The sequence below is a fragment of the Carassius auratus genome, chromosome 22 (assembly GCF_003368295.1).
Source record: "Carassius auratus strain Wakin chromosome 22, ASM336829v1, whole genome shotgun sequence".
Taxonomy (NCBI): Eukaryota; Metazoa; Chordata; class Actinopteri; order Cypriniformes; family Cyprinidae; genus Carassius; species Carassius auratus.
The window spans coordinates 25092243-25105606 of NC_039264.1; the positions used below are offsets into that span (position 1 = coordinate 25092243).

The window sequence follows — 13364 nt, forward strand, 5'->3', positions numbered from 1 at the left end:
ATTGCATGTTATATGATTTAGAATTAACAATAGAATTATAAAATCAACTGATTATTATTATTATTTGAATAAGTATTATTTAAAATATTTAAAAATAATTTTGTAAATATATTTAATATATTATATTTGTTAAGGTTATTTTAAATATAAAATACATTTAGTGTTTTAGTATAAAACAAAAAATATGAACATAATATACTTGTAGTTTATTTTTATTATATTCTAAGATAAATATATTAATATACTTAAGTATTATTAACATTTAGGAGTAAATGTATTTTAATAAATTATATTGACATTTAATTATTATTTGAATTATAAATATAAATTATTCAATCAATCAATCAATCACCTTTATTTATATAGTGCTTTAAACAAAATACATTGCGCCAAAGCACTGAACAACATTCATTTGGAAAACAGTGTCTCAATAATGCAAAATGATAGTTAAAGGCAGTTCATCATTGAATTCATTGATGTCATCTCTGTTCAGTTGAAATAGTGTCTGTTTTAATTTGCAATCAAGTCAACGATATCGCTGTAGATGAAGTGACCCCAACTAAGCAAGCCAGAGGCGACAGCGGCAAGGAACCGAAACTCCATCGGTGACAGAATGGAGAAAAAAACCTTGGGAGAAACCAGGCTCAGTTGGGGGGCCAGTTCTCCTCTGACCAGACGAAACCAGTAGTTCAATTCCAGGCTGCAGCAAAGTCAGATTGTGCAGAAGAATCATCTGTTTCCTGTGGTCTTGTCCCGGTGGTCATCTGAGACAAGGTCTTTACAGGGGATCTGTATCTGGGGCTCTAGTTGTCCTGGTCTCCGCTGTCTTTCAGGGCAGTAGAGGTCCTTTCTAGGTGCTGATCCACCATCTGGTCTGGATACGTACTGGATCCGGGTGACTGCAGTGACCCTCTGATCTGGACACAGACTGGATCTGGTGGCCACGGTGACCTCGGAACAAGAGAGAAACAGACAAATATTAGCGTAGATGCCATTCTTCTAATGATGTAGAAAGTACGGAGTTATGTGAAGTGTTCCGGTTCCAGTTTACCTAATTAATGCAGCCTAAAAATCCTTTAACGGATTTGGATATTAAAAGCATATTAGTATGTTATGTGTATGCCAGGTTAAAGAGATGGGTCTTTAATCTAGATTTAAACTGCAAGAGTGTGTCTGCCTCCCGAACAATGTTAGGTAGGTTATTCCAGAGTTTAGGCGCCAAATAGGAAAAGGATCTGCCGCCCGCAGTTGATTTTGATATTCTAGGTATTATCAAATTGCCTGAGTTTTGAGAACGTAGCGGACGTAGAGGAGTATAATGTAAAAGGAGCTCATTCAAATACTGAGGTGCTAAACCATTCAGGGCTTTATAAGTAATAAGCAATATTTTAAAATCTATACGATGTTTGATAGGGAGCCAGTGCAGTGTGGACAGGACCGGGCTAATATGGTCATACTTCCTGGTTCTAGTAAGAACTCTTGCTGCTGCATTTTGGACTAGCTGTAGTTTGTTTACCAAGCGTGCAGAACAACCACCCAATAAAGCATTACAGTAGTCTAACCTTGAAGTCATAAATGCATGGATTAACATTTCTGCATTTGACATTGAGAGCATAGGCCGTAATTTAGATATATTTTTGAGATGGAAAAATGCAGTTTTACAAATGCTAGAAACGTGGCTTTCTAAGGAAAGATTGCGATCAAGTAGCACACCTAGGTTCCTAACTGATGACGAAGAATTGACAGAGCAACCATCAAGTCTTAGACAGTGTTCTAGGTTATTACAAGTAGAGTTTTTAGGCCCTATGATTAACACCTCTGTTTTTTCTGAATTTAGCAGTAAGAAATTACTCGTCATCCAATTTTTTATATCGACTATGCATTCCATTAGTTTTTCAAATTGGTGTGTTTCACCGGGCTGCGAGGAAATATAGAGCTGCGTATCATCAGCATAACAGTGAAAGCTAACACCATGTTTCCTGATGATATCTCCCAAGGGTAACATATAAAGCGTGAAGAGTAGCGGCCCTAGAACTGAGCCTTGAGGTACTCCATACTGCACACTGCCCAATAGAGTTCAGAATGTCTATAAATGCTGATCCCAATACATCTTTTTCATTATCGACATGGATATTAAAATCACCAACTATTAAGACTTTATCTGCAGCCAGAACTAACTCGGATGTAAAATCACCAAACTCTTTAATAAAGTCTGTATGGTGCCCTGGTGGCCTGTATACAGTAGCCAGTACAAACACAACAGGGGATTTATCATTAACATTGGTTTCTCTGGATAATGTTATATGAAGCACCATTACTTCAAACGAGTTATACTTGAAGCCTGCCCTCTGAGAAATCCTGAAAACGTTATTATAAATTGAAGCAACTCCTCCCCCTTTGCCTTTTAGACGCGGCTCGTGTTTATAACAATAATCTTGGGGGGTGGACTCATTTAAAATAATGTAATCATCAGGTTTTAGCCAGGTTTCTGTCAAGCAGAGCACATCTATATTATGATCAGTTATCATATTATTTACAAAAATTATTCTTAGTGTTATTAATATTCAAAAGCAAATACATGTATAAATAATTTCATATAAATATAATTGAACTAGTATTTTTACTATTGTTATATAAAAGTATACATTATAACATTTATTTAAATAGATATTTTATATATATATATATATATAAAACTTGTAATATTGTTCTGTAAAAATATATTTTAATTTGTATTTATAAGTATTCTTAATTATAAACTTATGTGAACATTATTACTAACATATTCATTGATTTAAAAGTATCTGTTTTTAAGTTATATGTAGGCTTCATTTATGAACTGAATGTGGTTTGATTGACAGGAGTTGCAGAACGATCTGGACCGAGAGACGTCCACCCTCCAGGAGCTTGAGGCGCAGAAGCAGGATGCTCAGGACCGGCTGGAGGAAATGGACCAGCAGAAGGCCAAGCTGGAAGACATGCTTAATGACGTACGGCAGAAGTGCCAGGAAGAGTCGCAAATGGTGAGTGAAGACAAGACAAGACAAGACACGAGATGACAAGATCCTCCGTGACACATCTGATCTGTCTCTGTTCAGATCACGTCCCTGCAGTCCCAGATCCACTCGCAGGAGTCTGACCTGCAGAGCCAAGAGGAAGAGCTGGGCCGGGCCAAGGCTGACCTGAACCATCTGCAGCAGGAGGAAGCTCAGCTGGAGCAGAGTCTACAAGCTGGCAGGATTCAGCTAGAAACCATCATCAAGTCCCTCAAAGCCACACAGGATGAGATCAACCAGGTTGTGCCTTCTTTTCCAGCCACTAGGGGGTGACAACACCTAAACATGTCCTTAGTTCAAATGCGTACATGCAAATATGGTTGCTTGTGACATTAGAAGGCAGACACCAGAAACAAGATTGTCTAATAATGCCAGAAAAAAAAGAAAGAAAATGTGGTAAGCGTTGGAGCATGTAACTGATGGATCTGATATGTGTATGTTGCAGGCTCGGAGCAAACTCTCCCAGATCCAGGACAGCCAACACGAGATCAGTAAGAGCATCGAGCAGTACAGCAGCACCCTGAACGGGACCCACGGGGGCAGCATGACCAACCTGGCCGACATGAGCGAAGGCTTTCCAGAGAAGGAGAACGCTGCGTTCGGGGCTGTGGTGAGACATTTTGTGTTGTATTTTAAAGAATCTATTGATGAAAGAGAAAGTTTTAATGAAAGTTTTAAGAAACACACAGGAGTCTGATCTAAATGCTCATTTTAGAAGAACATTTCAGATGGCACTTAGAAGCTTTTGCATCTGAAATCTTTATATCTATATTATCTGTGTCTATCGATCTATCTATCTATATCTATATATATATATATATAAATGACTTGAAATGTCAATCAAAATCAGATTTGCACAAGGAAATATTTACTGTATCTAAAATTATATGTAAAAAAGGATTATATTTATATATAAATACATTAATGTGTTTACATTACATAATACATTTTTTAATTAATGAAGTAAATATTTACTGTACATGAATAAAATTGTATATATATATATATATATATATAAAAACCCACTTAATCACATAAAAAAATGTGTGTATATATATATATATATATATATATATATATATATATATATATATATATATATATATATATATATATATATATATATATATATACATATATACATATATATATATATATATATATATATATATATATATATATATACATTTTTTTATGGGAATTCAAATTTTTTATGTAATTGCAAAATAAATTTGATTGAAAATATCCACAAAAGATTATTTAAGTTAATTTTGTGTTTAATGAGAAAGTATTAAGTAGACATTATAAATTGCAGCTTTAGAAATAAATATTTTATTTGATTCAGCGTAAAATTTTACACATGTGCATAAACAATGGAAGATATAAGAAGATGATTTAAGAAACATCTGTGTTTTTTGTTCATACAGTGAAAGTCATTGGTAACCAAAACAGCTACAACTTTTTTGCATTCCTTTTTATTAATGCAATACGGCAAAAATACACACAGTTATATATTTAATTATTGCTATTTACTTATTGTTATTTATCGGCATTGGAGCTCGAGACTCGAGACTCACTTTAAACAGGAACAGGCCGGGCTGAATACATGTCTTCATGATTATTTTAAGTTTCATAGCTGCACAGTTATTTGCAACTATGAGTATTTCGGATCAATCATGAAGCTCTCTCGTGTGATTGCTATTGAATTTCTGTTGACATTCTCTGGTTTCCAAGGGAGAACGTTGCTTGCTTTTCTTTCTGAATTATGCCTTGCATGCAAAAGTACAATTTGGAAACCCAGCACTTTTAACAGAGCTTCTTATGTTATTTGCAAGAGCTGAGGCGCTGGCTTAAATTGCAAACTGTAGGCACAAAATGACTGAAATTTATACTTCAGGGCTCTTATTTCAAATATTTTTTTTCTCTGAAGAGTTCTTGCTTTCCATCTTTTCTTGTTTGAGCTAGACATTTTCAGCTGGACCCTGAACCTAGTGTTGGCCCGTTTATTAAACATCTGGGTTGAGAGCTAACAGGTTATGTATGCTGTTATCATAATCAAATCTAAAACGAGTTCTACAATGTCTTTAAGAAAGAAAATACTCTTTCTACGCATCTGAATATAAAACAGCAAATTTGCTTTGGGCAGGAATGAACGTTTTACACTGGTCCATGTTTAGCCCCTCTTACCTAAAACCTTCTATATAAGCGAATCAATTAAAGAGGCCTTAGATCAGTGTGAAAGCAAACATCTACAGTCAACAATTGTTTGTTTAAACCCATTACAGGAAGACCCTTTCAGGGTGAAAACCACTGTGTTCAACAGCGCCCCGCAGGAGATGCACACAGACCCCTTCCAGTCTGAAGACCCATTTAAAACCGACCCATTCAAAAGTAGGTCATATACTTTTTTTTTTGTATCTTTCCATTTTGTTCTGCCCAAATTAAATACCCCCCCTTTCTTAGAGCTGAATTTGGATGCTATACAAAGCATAAAAACATTGTGTTTCATTTCAAATTCCTGTTTACTGGTATTAGTGTGGCACATTTTTGAAGCCTTTGTAACGGCTACTAAACACATCTCTCTCTTTCCTTTTCTATGAAACAGGCGATCCGTTCCAGAATGACCCGTTCTCAAAGCAGACCTCCACAGTTGCAGGTATCCAGTCCGTCGAAATACATGAAGCGCCTCTCCAGGGTTAAGCTTTGAACTTAGAAAATATCAAATCAATTCATCTGTTACTTATTAAATTTAGTTTATACTTAATAGGGGTGACCCCAAAATAGTCGAAGATTCAGTGCTTCGATAGGAGGAGCCTGATTCGACTACCAGTCTCACAGTTGAAATATTCGTGGGTGTTATGATCATGCCATTTTAGCTATATGGGGGTGCTCAAATGTCTGATTTCACAAAGAACTACTGGTTTTCACCCAATAAGTTAAAATACAGCCTATTAAAATAATGCTGTAAATAAGAGTCTGAAAAGAAAGAAGCTTCAAATAAATGCGTGAATAAATCCAACCACCCCATAGATTTAAGTTTCACTTTCAATAATCTGACCGATAGAGGAGCATCTTGGTGACAGGGACTTAAAACTTTATCAAGAATCTAACTGACACAGGCTGAGACTGGATTTTAAAAAAAATCCGGTAGGGTACAAGTGATTTCAGAACATTTCAGCCGGTTTATATATAATGTTTATACATTATTTATCTCGTTTAAGATGGTTGAATTGTGCTGCAGTAAAGTGCTTCATTAGGCTCGTTTCTATTACAGATATGTAAAGCCCCTTATACTTGAGAGCAGCTTCGTATAAAGTGTTTCTTGGAGGTTATAATACATTAAAGTATGATCATATGACTTTTTACATATGCCATGTGACCTGTAATTGCGAAAAAAAAAAACAGTTTTGTGAAATATTCCTTTTTCGGGCAAAAACCACCTCACTTGAGCGTACTTTTTTATATTTAAATATATATATATATATATGGGATAATTGAGTCAATTTTCAATTTTAATTTGGGCTATTTAAAGGGTAGTGGAAACGCACCTATTGCAGTACTACGGTGATTATCTCTTCAGCGCACAGCGCGAGCAAGCAGGACGAACAACAATGCATAATATTAAGAACTATAACTGGGACTGTCATATACAAAGCAATAATAATGAGAACAGTAATATAATAAAACGCTGAATTTTTTGAGTTTAGTTGGGGAGTTTCTGCACGTTGTTGCGTGAAGAGCGCGTCCACAAAAGGAGTTCATTCAGAGCAGCGTAGACACGTTCATGCATTCGGGGCATTTTATGCAGGTAGCCTTTAAGTCGTAATATTAACATTATATTGTATAAATAACTAAAAGTATTCTATATGAGATAAATGAGGAGTTAAATCCTATTTACAAAAAACTGCTGCTTCATTCTACTGGCCATCTTCAGCGCACATCTCCAAACAGAAATGCAGAACATTAATAACTACTGTCATATACATAACGTTATAATGAGAGCACTGTTGTAAAAAATGTTGGGTTTCGGTGACGTTTAATGTTAACTATCTTTTAATCAAAACATAAACATTATTTACCCTGTTTGTATCTGGGAGGCCTCTGTTACACTCTGTTACTCTGTTAACGTAATGATGATTGTCGAATGTCTGACTTGACTCTGGTAATGTATTTTGCCCCCGCTCCCAAAACATATGATTCAACTATCAGATGAATATCAGCAAGATTAGAAAATACTGATTCAACTATGAAAATCCTTAGCCGGGGACACCCCTAATATTTATATTATAATATTTATGTGACCCTGGACCACTAAACTCTTGTAAGTCGCTGGTGTATAATTGTAGCAGTAGCCAAAAAACCATTGTATGGGTCAAAATGATAAATTTTTCTTTTAAGGCCAAAAATCATTAGAATAGTAAGTTAAATCATGTTCCATGAAGATATTTAGTACATTTCCTACCGTAAATATATCAAAACTTAATTTTTGATTAGTGATATGCATTGCTAAGAACTTAATTTGGACAATTTTAAAGGCGATTTTCTCAGTATTTAGAAATTTTTGCACCCTCAGATTCCAGATTTTCAAATAGTTTTATCTCGGCCAAATTTTGTCATATCCTAACAAACCATACATCAATGGAAAGCTTATTTATTCAGCTTTCATATTATGTATAAATCTCAATTTAGAAAAAAAAATGACACTTAAGACATATACATCACACACACACACACATATACATACATACATACATACACACACACACACACACACACACACACACACACACACACACACACACAACTAAGATGAAATATTGCCACACACACACATATATATATATATATATATACGTGTGTGTGTGTGTGTGTGTGTGTGTGTGTATGTGTGTGTGTGGCAATATTTAATCTTAGTTTGCCCAAAGCTTCATGGTGGTTTAAACATCATGTTTAGTTACTTTGGCACAGTTCCCTCTTGGTAATAAATAAGGTTTTCAGTTCCCCAACTCTCATAAAATTGGGCTAAAGATAGCTTCATGATATCATGTAAATAATGGTATTTAAATTCAAGAATTTTTCTTGACAGTTACATTAATCTGTAAAATCTTTTAGATCCTTTCGGAGTCGACCCTTTCAAAGAGGCCGACCCGTTTAAGACCTCTTCTGAAGATTTCTTCAAGAAACCCTCTAAGCCAGACCCCTTCAGCAACGCTGATCCTTTTAGCAAAAGTGCCACACTTCCCTCAAAGGTACCTAGAAAACTAACAAAATCTCATTAGTTCCCTTATTCTCTGCCTTGTTTCTCACCTATATCTTTTCTTTTGTCTTGCAGAATCATAATTTTTCAAGTAATGACCCCTTCAGCTCCACCAGCCCCAAACCAAAAGGCCAAGGTATGCCGTTTGCATGCGTCTCTCACTTATTTAGCTGAATCATATCATCTCTGCCACTCCCTTGCTTTGAAGCTGCTATGCAAAGATCGGCTTCTTCATCTCTGCATGCAACAGAACTTGAAACTCTTGAAACTGATCTGGTATCAGCTGAAAATGCCTCGTTTCCCTCACAAACGCCTTGAAGGACATGCTTAGGGTGCATTACACAACTCAAGCAAGATCATACTTTCACACCTTGTGCCCAGTGGCGACGCTTTTGTCTTTTTTTTCCAAAGGCCACTCAGAGAGCAGTTCAAGAGAACACGTGTGAAGAAGCTGTCAAAAGAGTTCCCATGCAATACGTCCGCTCACAGGCCACTTTGGCAGCCTGAACGATGTGAAATTCCTCTGCTGTTTCAGTAAACAGTTAGTGCAGCATTCTGAGGCGATGCCAGGAAATGCTCAACACATTTTATTTTTTTTTAAACCTGTGGGTTGAAGGCAAAAATACATCAACACAAAGACAACAAAGCAAATCGATTCTTTACATTTTTAGTTTTGACTTTTTGAAATGGAAAATTTAAAATACTGTTTGATTGCTTCAGCAGGATTTTATCTTATTAATATTGTAAATGTTTAATCTATTTATTAAAAGTGGTCAACGGAGTACTTTAGTGATTGTAGACCATAATATTATTTTAAATAAATAAAGATAATTCGATTTATTGGTTATTTATTCATTATTTTGTTTAGTAAAGTAAAAAATAAGTCAATAAAAGTAGTCACATTAGTATTTGGCCATAATATTATTTTAAATACAAGCTTTTTATTTACTTATTATTTTCATTGAACTAAAGTTATTTATTTGGCAATTTTTTGGTAGCTTATTAAAAAAAATCTATTGATACTTAATTTATTAATGTAATTTAACTGAAATCAAAAGTCAGTAAAAGTGGTTAAATAAAAACCTCAATGTTCCTTGATCTATATATTATTTAAAATAAATAATTTATTTAAAGTACCATTGTGATCAAGTATAATTTAACTTAAATTTTTTAACCACTTATATTGACAGAGAAAAATGAGAGCAGAATATGAAATGTACATTTTAATACAAAAATTACCCTCACAATATAATCTCTAAACATTTCAAAATGTCTAACATAATTCTTTCCATTTCTTGACTTGTAATACTCGTAAATTTTCTCTGCTAATTCCAGATTTCTTTGGCACTTTGGACCCCTTCGGAAGCAGTTCGTTCGGCAGCAACAGCGGATTTGCAGACTTCAGCCAAATGTCAAAGGTAGTGAACACTTCTACACATTTTACTTTTGTATCTTAAGCAGAGTGGAACTTCACTTTCTCACGGTTTTGCAACATGACATTTGTAAGATGTGGTTTTGATTGATGTCCCACTCAAAATTTGCGTGGTTTGCACCTTGTGTCTGATAATGGCCCACATCTTCTCCTTTCCGCTGCGATTTAATTTAGGGCTTTGTAGAGGACCCCTTCAGCCGAAAACAAGATATGCCAGCCCTCCCGCCCAAGAAAAGCATACCTCTACGACCCAAACCACCCAGCGGTAAGCATTTAACCTTCATCTCAAGGCCCAAAAACAAACATTGACCCTTTTGATTTCATATACAGCCATATAAGGTGTTTAAGCTAGTATTTCAAAGTAAACTATTATTAAAACTACACAGCTAACTGTTGGAATAAACAAAACGTAGTCAAAACACGCCATCTAAACGGCCAACATTTAAAGAGCTGGAGAATTTTGTTTGGGTGGATCTTTCTCTACGTTTTTGACACTTACATTTAAGAAGACAAATCTTCAAAGTGTAGCATCACTACATCTCTTTTATCTAGTTGTCAGCAGTGAAAGCAAAACATCTTTGAACAAGTTGTTGACCGCAGCTCGCACGTTCATGTTGTAGTCTTTTATTAAGCTCAAGAAAACTGAATTCTGACTATCCATGATATCTAAGACTTCCTCCATCAGTTGTCAACAGGAAATTGAGGTACAACCTTGATACGTTTGCTTAAGCTTTACAATTTTTTTTTTTTTTAATGCGCAATGGCACAGCATTATATCTCCTTCCAACTCCAAAATAGTGAATAGAAGATGATTTTGTCACTTGGAGAAAACGAAACCTGCGCTGTTTCCTCTCTGCAGTTAGAGGAAAAGGTGAATCTGTGCAGTTCACTCTTTTTTTTTTCAGAAAGATGTTTTTCATCCAAGAAAACAAGGGAGTGCTTTCCTGGTGTAACCGAGGTTTAAAATTTGGTGTGGAGGTTAGAAAAGTAGGTTTGTTCGGTGCACGCATGGTGGTATAGCTAACTTGCTTCAATGATCTGCGGTTAGCCTGCACTGCCAGCATCGTGTGCTGATCTACACACCCCTCCCCACTTCCTGTATGTGTGTGTGTGTTTACACACTCTAGTGGGTAGTGTGGCCTGACTGCCATAACTTTTTACTTTATTTCATGTTTTACTCTTGTTCTCCTCTCAAAAACACATTTCGAACTTTTTAAGTGGCGTTAAACTGTGTATCCCATAGTATGTAAATTTATTATTTTTTTGCAGTTACATGTGTAAAGGCAATAACAAGTTAACAGATTAAATAAAAATTAAAAATAACAATAATTATTAATATTAAAATATAAAAAATATGCAGTATTTGGCTAATTAATGTATACGTTTTGTCTGGGGAGACTAGAATTTTAAAACCCAAATTAAAATGAATTTGTTGTAAAATAAAAAAGTCATTCATTTTTGTTAACGTATTGTATCATTAAAAAGCATGGCTTGTTTTTGACATCTTTCCCTTCAGCAGGGTGGAGTCTTTTGTGGTTTAGTATTCCGTTTACTGACAGAAAGAAACTGATTGCTGGTCTGGTATAAATAACAGCCCTATTAAACATGCGGTTAACACCTTTAGAGGAACCAGCAACCAGTATAAAGTTCTCACGAGTAAGTGAATGCCATTCTCTGCAAATGGTGCAAGAGAGGGGAAAAAATAAGTGTGCATAAGCATTTTTCATCCGAAAGTCCTCACTGGTTTGTGAATACTTTTCTTGCACAAATTTCTATACTAAGCAAATTGCTTGTGCAATGATTCTTCTTTCCTATAAAACAATAACAATGTGTGAGCCATATTTAGTGCTCTTGTTGGGTGTGTGTAGAAAGAGTCGGAAAGTTCAGTGTTGTTTTGAATTGAGGCCGATTTACCGCATCATACAAGCTTGAACCTCTGTGGGTTTTTTGGTTGAGCTTCGGAAGGATATGTGCAAATTATGATTGTTTGATTATTAATTCAGTTTTCTGATATAAATTATTTAATTATTACAAAGAATTAGATTACTGTTCTAAAGTTTAGGGTTGGTAACATTTTAATTTTTTTTAAAGAAGTCACTTAGCAAGTCTGGATTTTTTAAAAGTACAGCAAAAATAATGCAATTATGAAATATTATAACAATAAAAAAAAAAAATCTGTTTTAATGTATTTTAAAATGTGATTTATCCATGTGTGTTGCAAAGCTAAATTCTCTGCAATCGTTACTACAGTTTTCAGTATCACATGATCCTTCAGAAATCATTTTAGTATGCTGATTTGCTGTTCAATAAATTTTGAAAAAGCTAGTGTTTTTTTATTTAAAAAAAAGATGATGATTAAATAGATAAGTAAAGGAAAATTAAAATAGTATATAAAGTGCTAGATTTAGAGGGTCAAATAAAGATGGAACAGATGTTTTTAGTCGTTTTTGAAGATGGCTAAGGACTCGGATTGAGTTGGGCAGGTCATTCCACCAGGAGGGAACAGATAATGAAAAAGTCTTTGAAAGTGATTTTATGCCTCTTTGAGGTGGCACAATAATGCGTCATTCACTTGCAGAACACAAGCTTCTAGAGGGCACATAACTCTGAAGTAATGAATTTAGGTAAAGGGGTGCAGACTCAGTGGTGATTTTGTAGGCAAACATTAATGCCTTGAATTTTATGCAAGCAGCTATTGGAAGCCAGTGCAAATTGATGAACAGAGGTGTTCATCAGAGGTGCGTTCTTTCCTGCTCATTGAAGATTAATCTTGCAGAGGCATTTTGGATTAACTGTAGAGGTTTGATAGATGTGGCTGGAAAACCTGCCAAGAGCACATTGCAATAGTCCAGCCTGGACAGAACAAGAGCTTGAACAAGGAGTTGTGAAGCATGTTCTGAAAGAAAGAGTCTGATCTTCTTGATGTTGTATAAAGCAAATGTGTTCTGAGAAAGTCAGCTGATCATCAATCACAACTCCAAGGTTTCTAGCTGTTTTTGAAGAAGTTATGATTGATAAGCCTAACTGGTTGGTAAAATTGTGATGAAATGATGTGTTTGTTGAAACCACAAGCAGTTCTGTCTAAACCAGGTTGAGTTGAATGTTATGGTCCATTATCCTACAAGAAATGTCTGTTAGATAAGCTGAGATGTGAGTTATCGTCGGATCACCAGGATGGAATGAGAGGTAGAGCTGAGTGTCATGAGCATAGCAGTGATATGAAAAGCCATTTTTCTGAATGACAGAACCTAATGATGCCATGTAGACAGAGAAGAGAAGTGGTCTAAGAACTGAGCCCTGAGGCACCCCAGTAGTTATGTTGCGACTTGCCTTGAAAGACCTATCAGAGAGGTAAGACTCAAACCACTGAAGTGCGGTTTTTGAGATGCCATTTTTTAATAGGTTTGAGAGGAGAAAATGGTGGTTCACAGTATCAAAAGCAGCGTAGCTCTTGCCAGTCTCAGGGCTTGAACAACTGAGAGCAAGGCAGTCTCTGTCAAATGTCCACTTTTGAAGCCAGATTGGTTGCTGTCCAGGAGGTTGTTCTGTGTGAGAAAGGCATAGATTTGTTAGAACACAGCTTGTTCAAGTGTTTTTGCAATGAAAGGTTGAAGGGAAA

At 35.4% G+C, this 13364-nt stretch overlaps 1 protein-coding gene across 5 annotated transcripts in view; it reads left to right on the forward strand.

Moving 5' to 3' along the window:
- LOC113040142 (epidermal growth factor receptor substrate 15-like 1) overlaps window positions 1-13364 on the forward strand; it is a 40841-nt gene that overhangs the window by 15492 nt on the left and 11985 nt on the right. For 4 of the 5 annotated variants that reach the window (XM_026198421.1, XM_026198419.1, XM_026198420.1 and 1 more), the window contains exons 15-23: window positions 2862-3023; window positions 3099-3296; window positions 3502-3666; window positions 5342-5447; window positions 5662-5712; window positions 8169-8305; window positions 8389-8449; window positions 9649-9731; window positions 9920-10010. In XM_026198421.1, the coding sequence (XP_026054206.1) occupies window positions 2862-3023; window positions 3099-3296; window positions 3502-3666; window positions 5342-5447; window positions 5662-5712; window positions 8169-8305; window positions 8389-8449; window positions 9649-9731; window positions 9920-10010 (1054 nt within the window). Of the gene's footprint in view, window positions 1-2861; window positions 3024-3098; window positions 3297-3501; window positions 3667-5341; window positions 5448-5661; window positions 5713-8168; window positions 8306-8388; window positions 8450-8724; window positions 9098-9648; window positions 9732-9919; window positions 10011-13364 lie in introns of those variants that run through there. The other variant, XM_026198423.1, reaches the window with a different exon arrangement.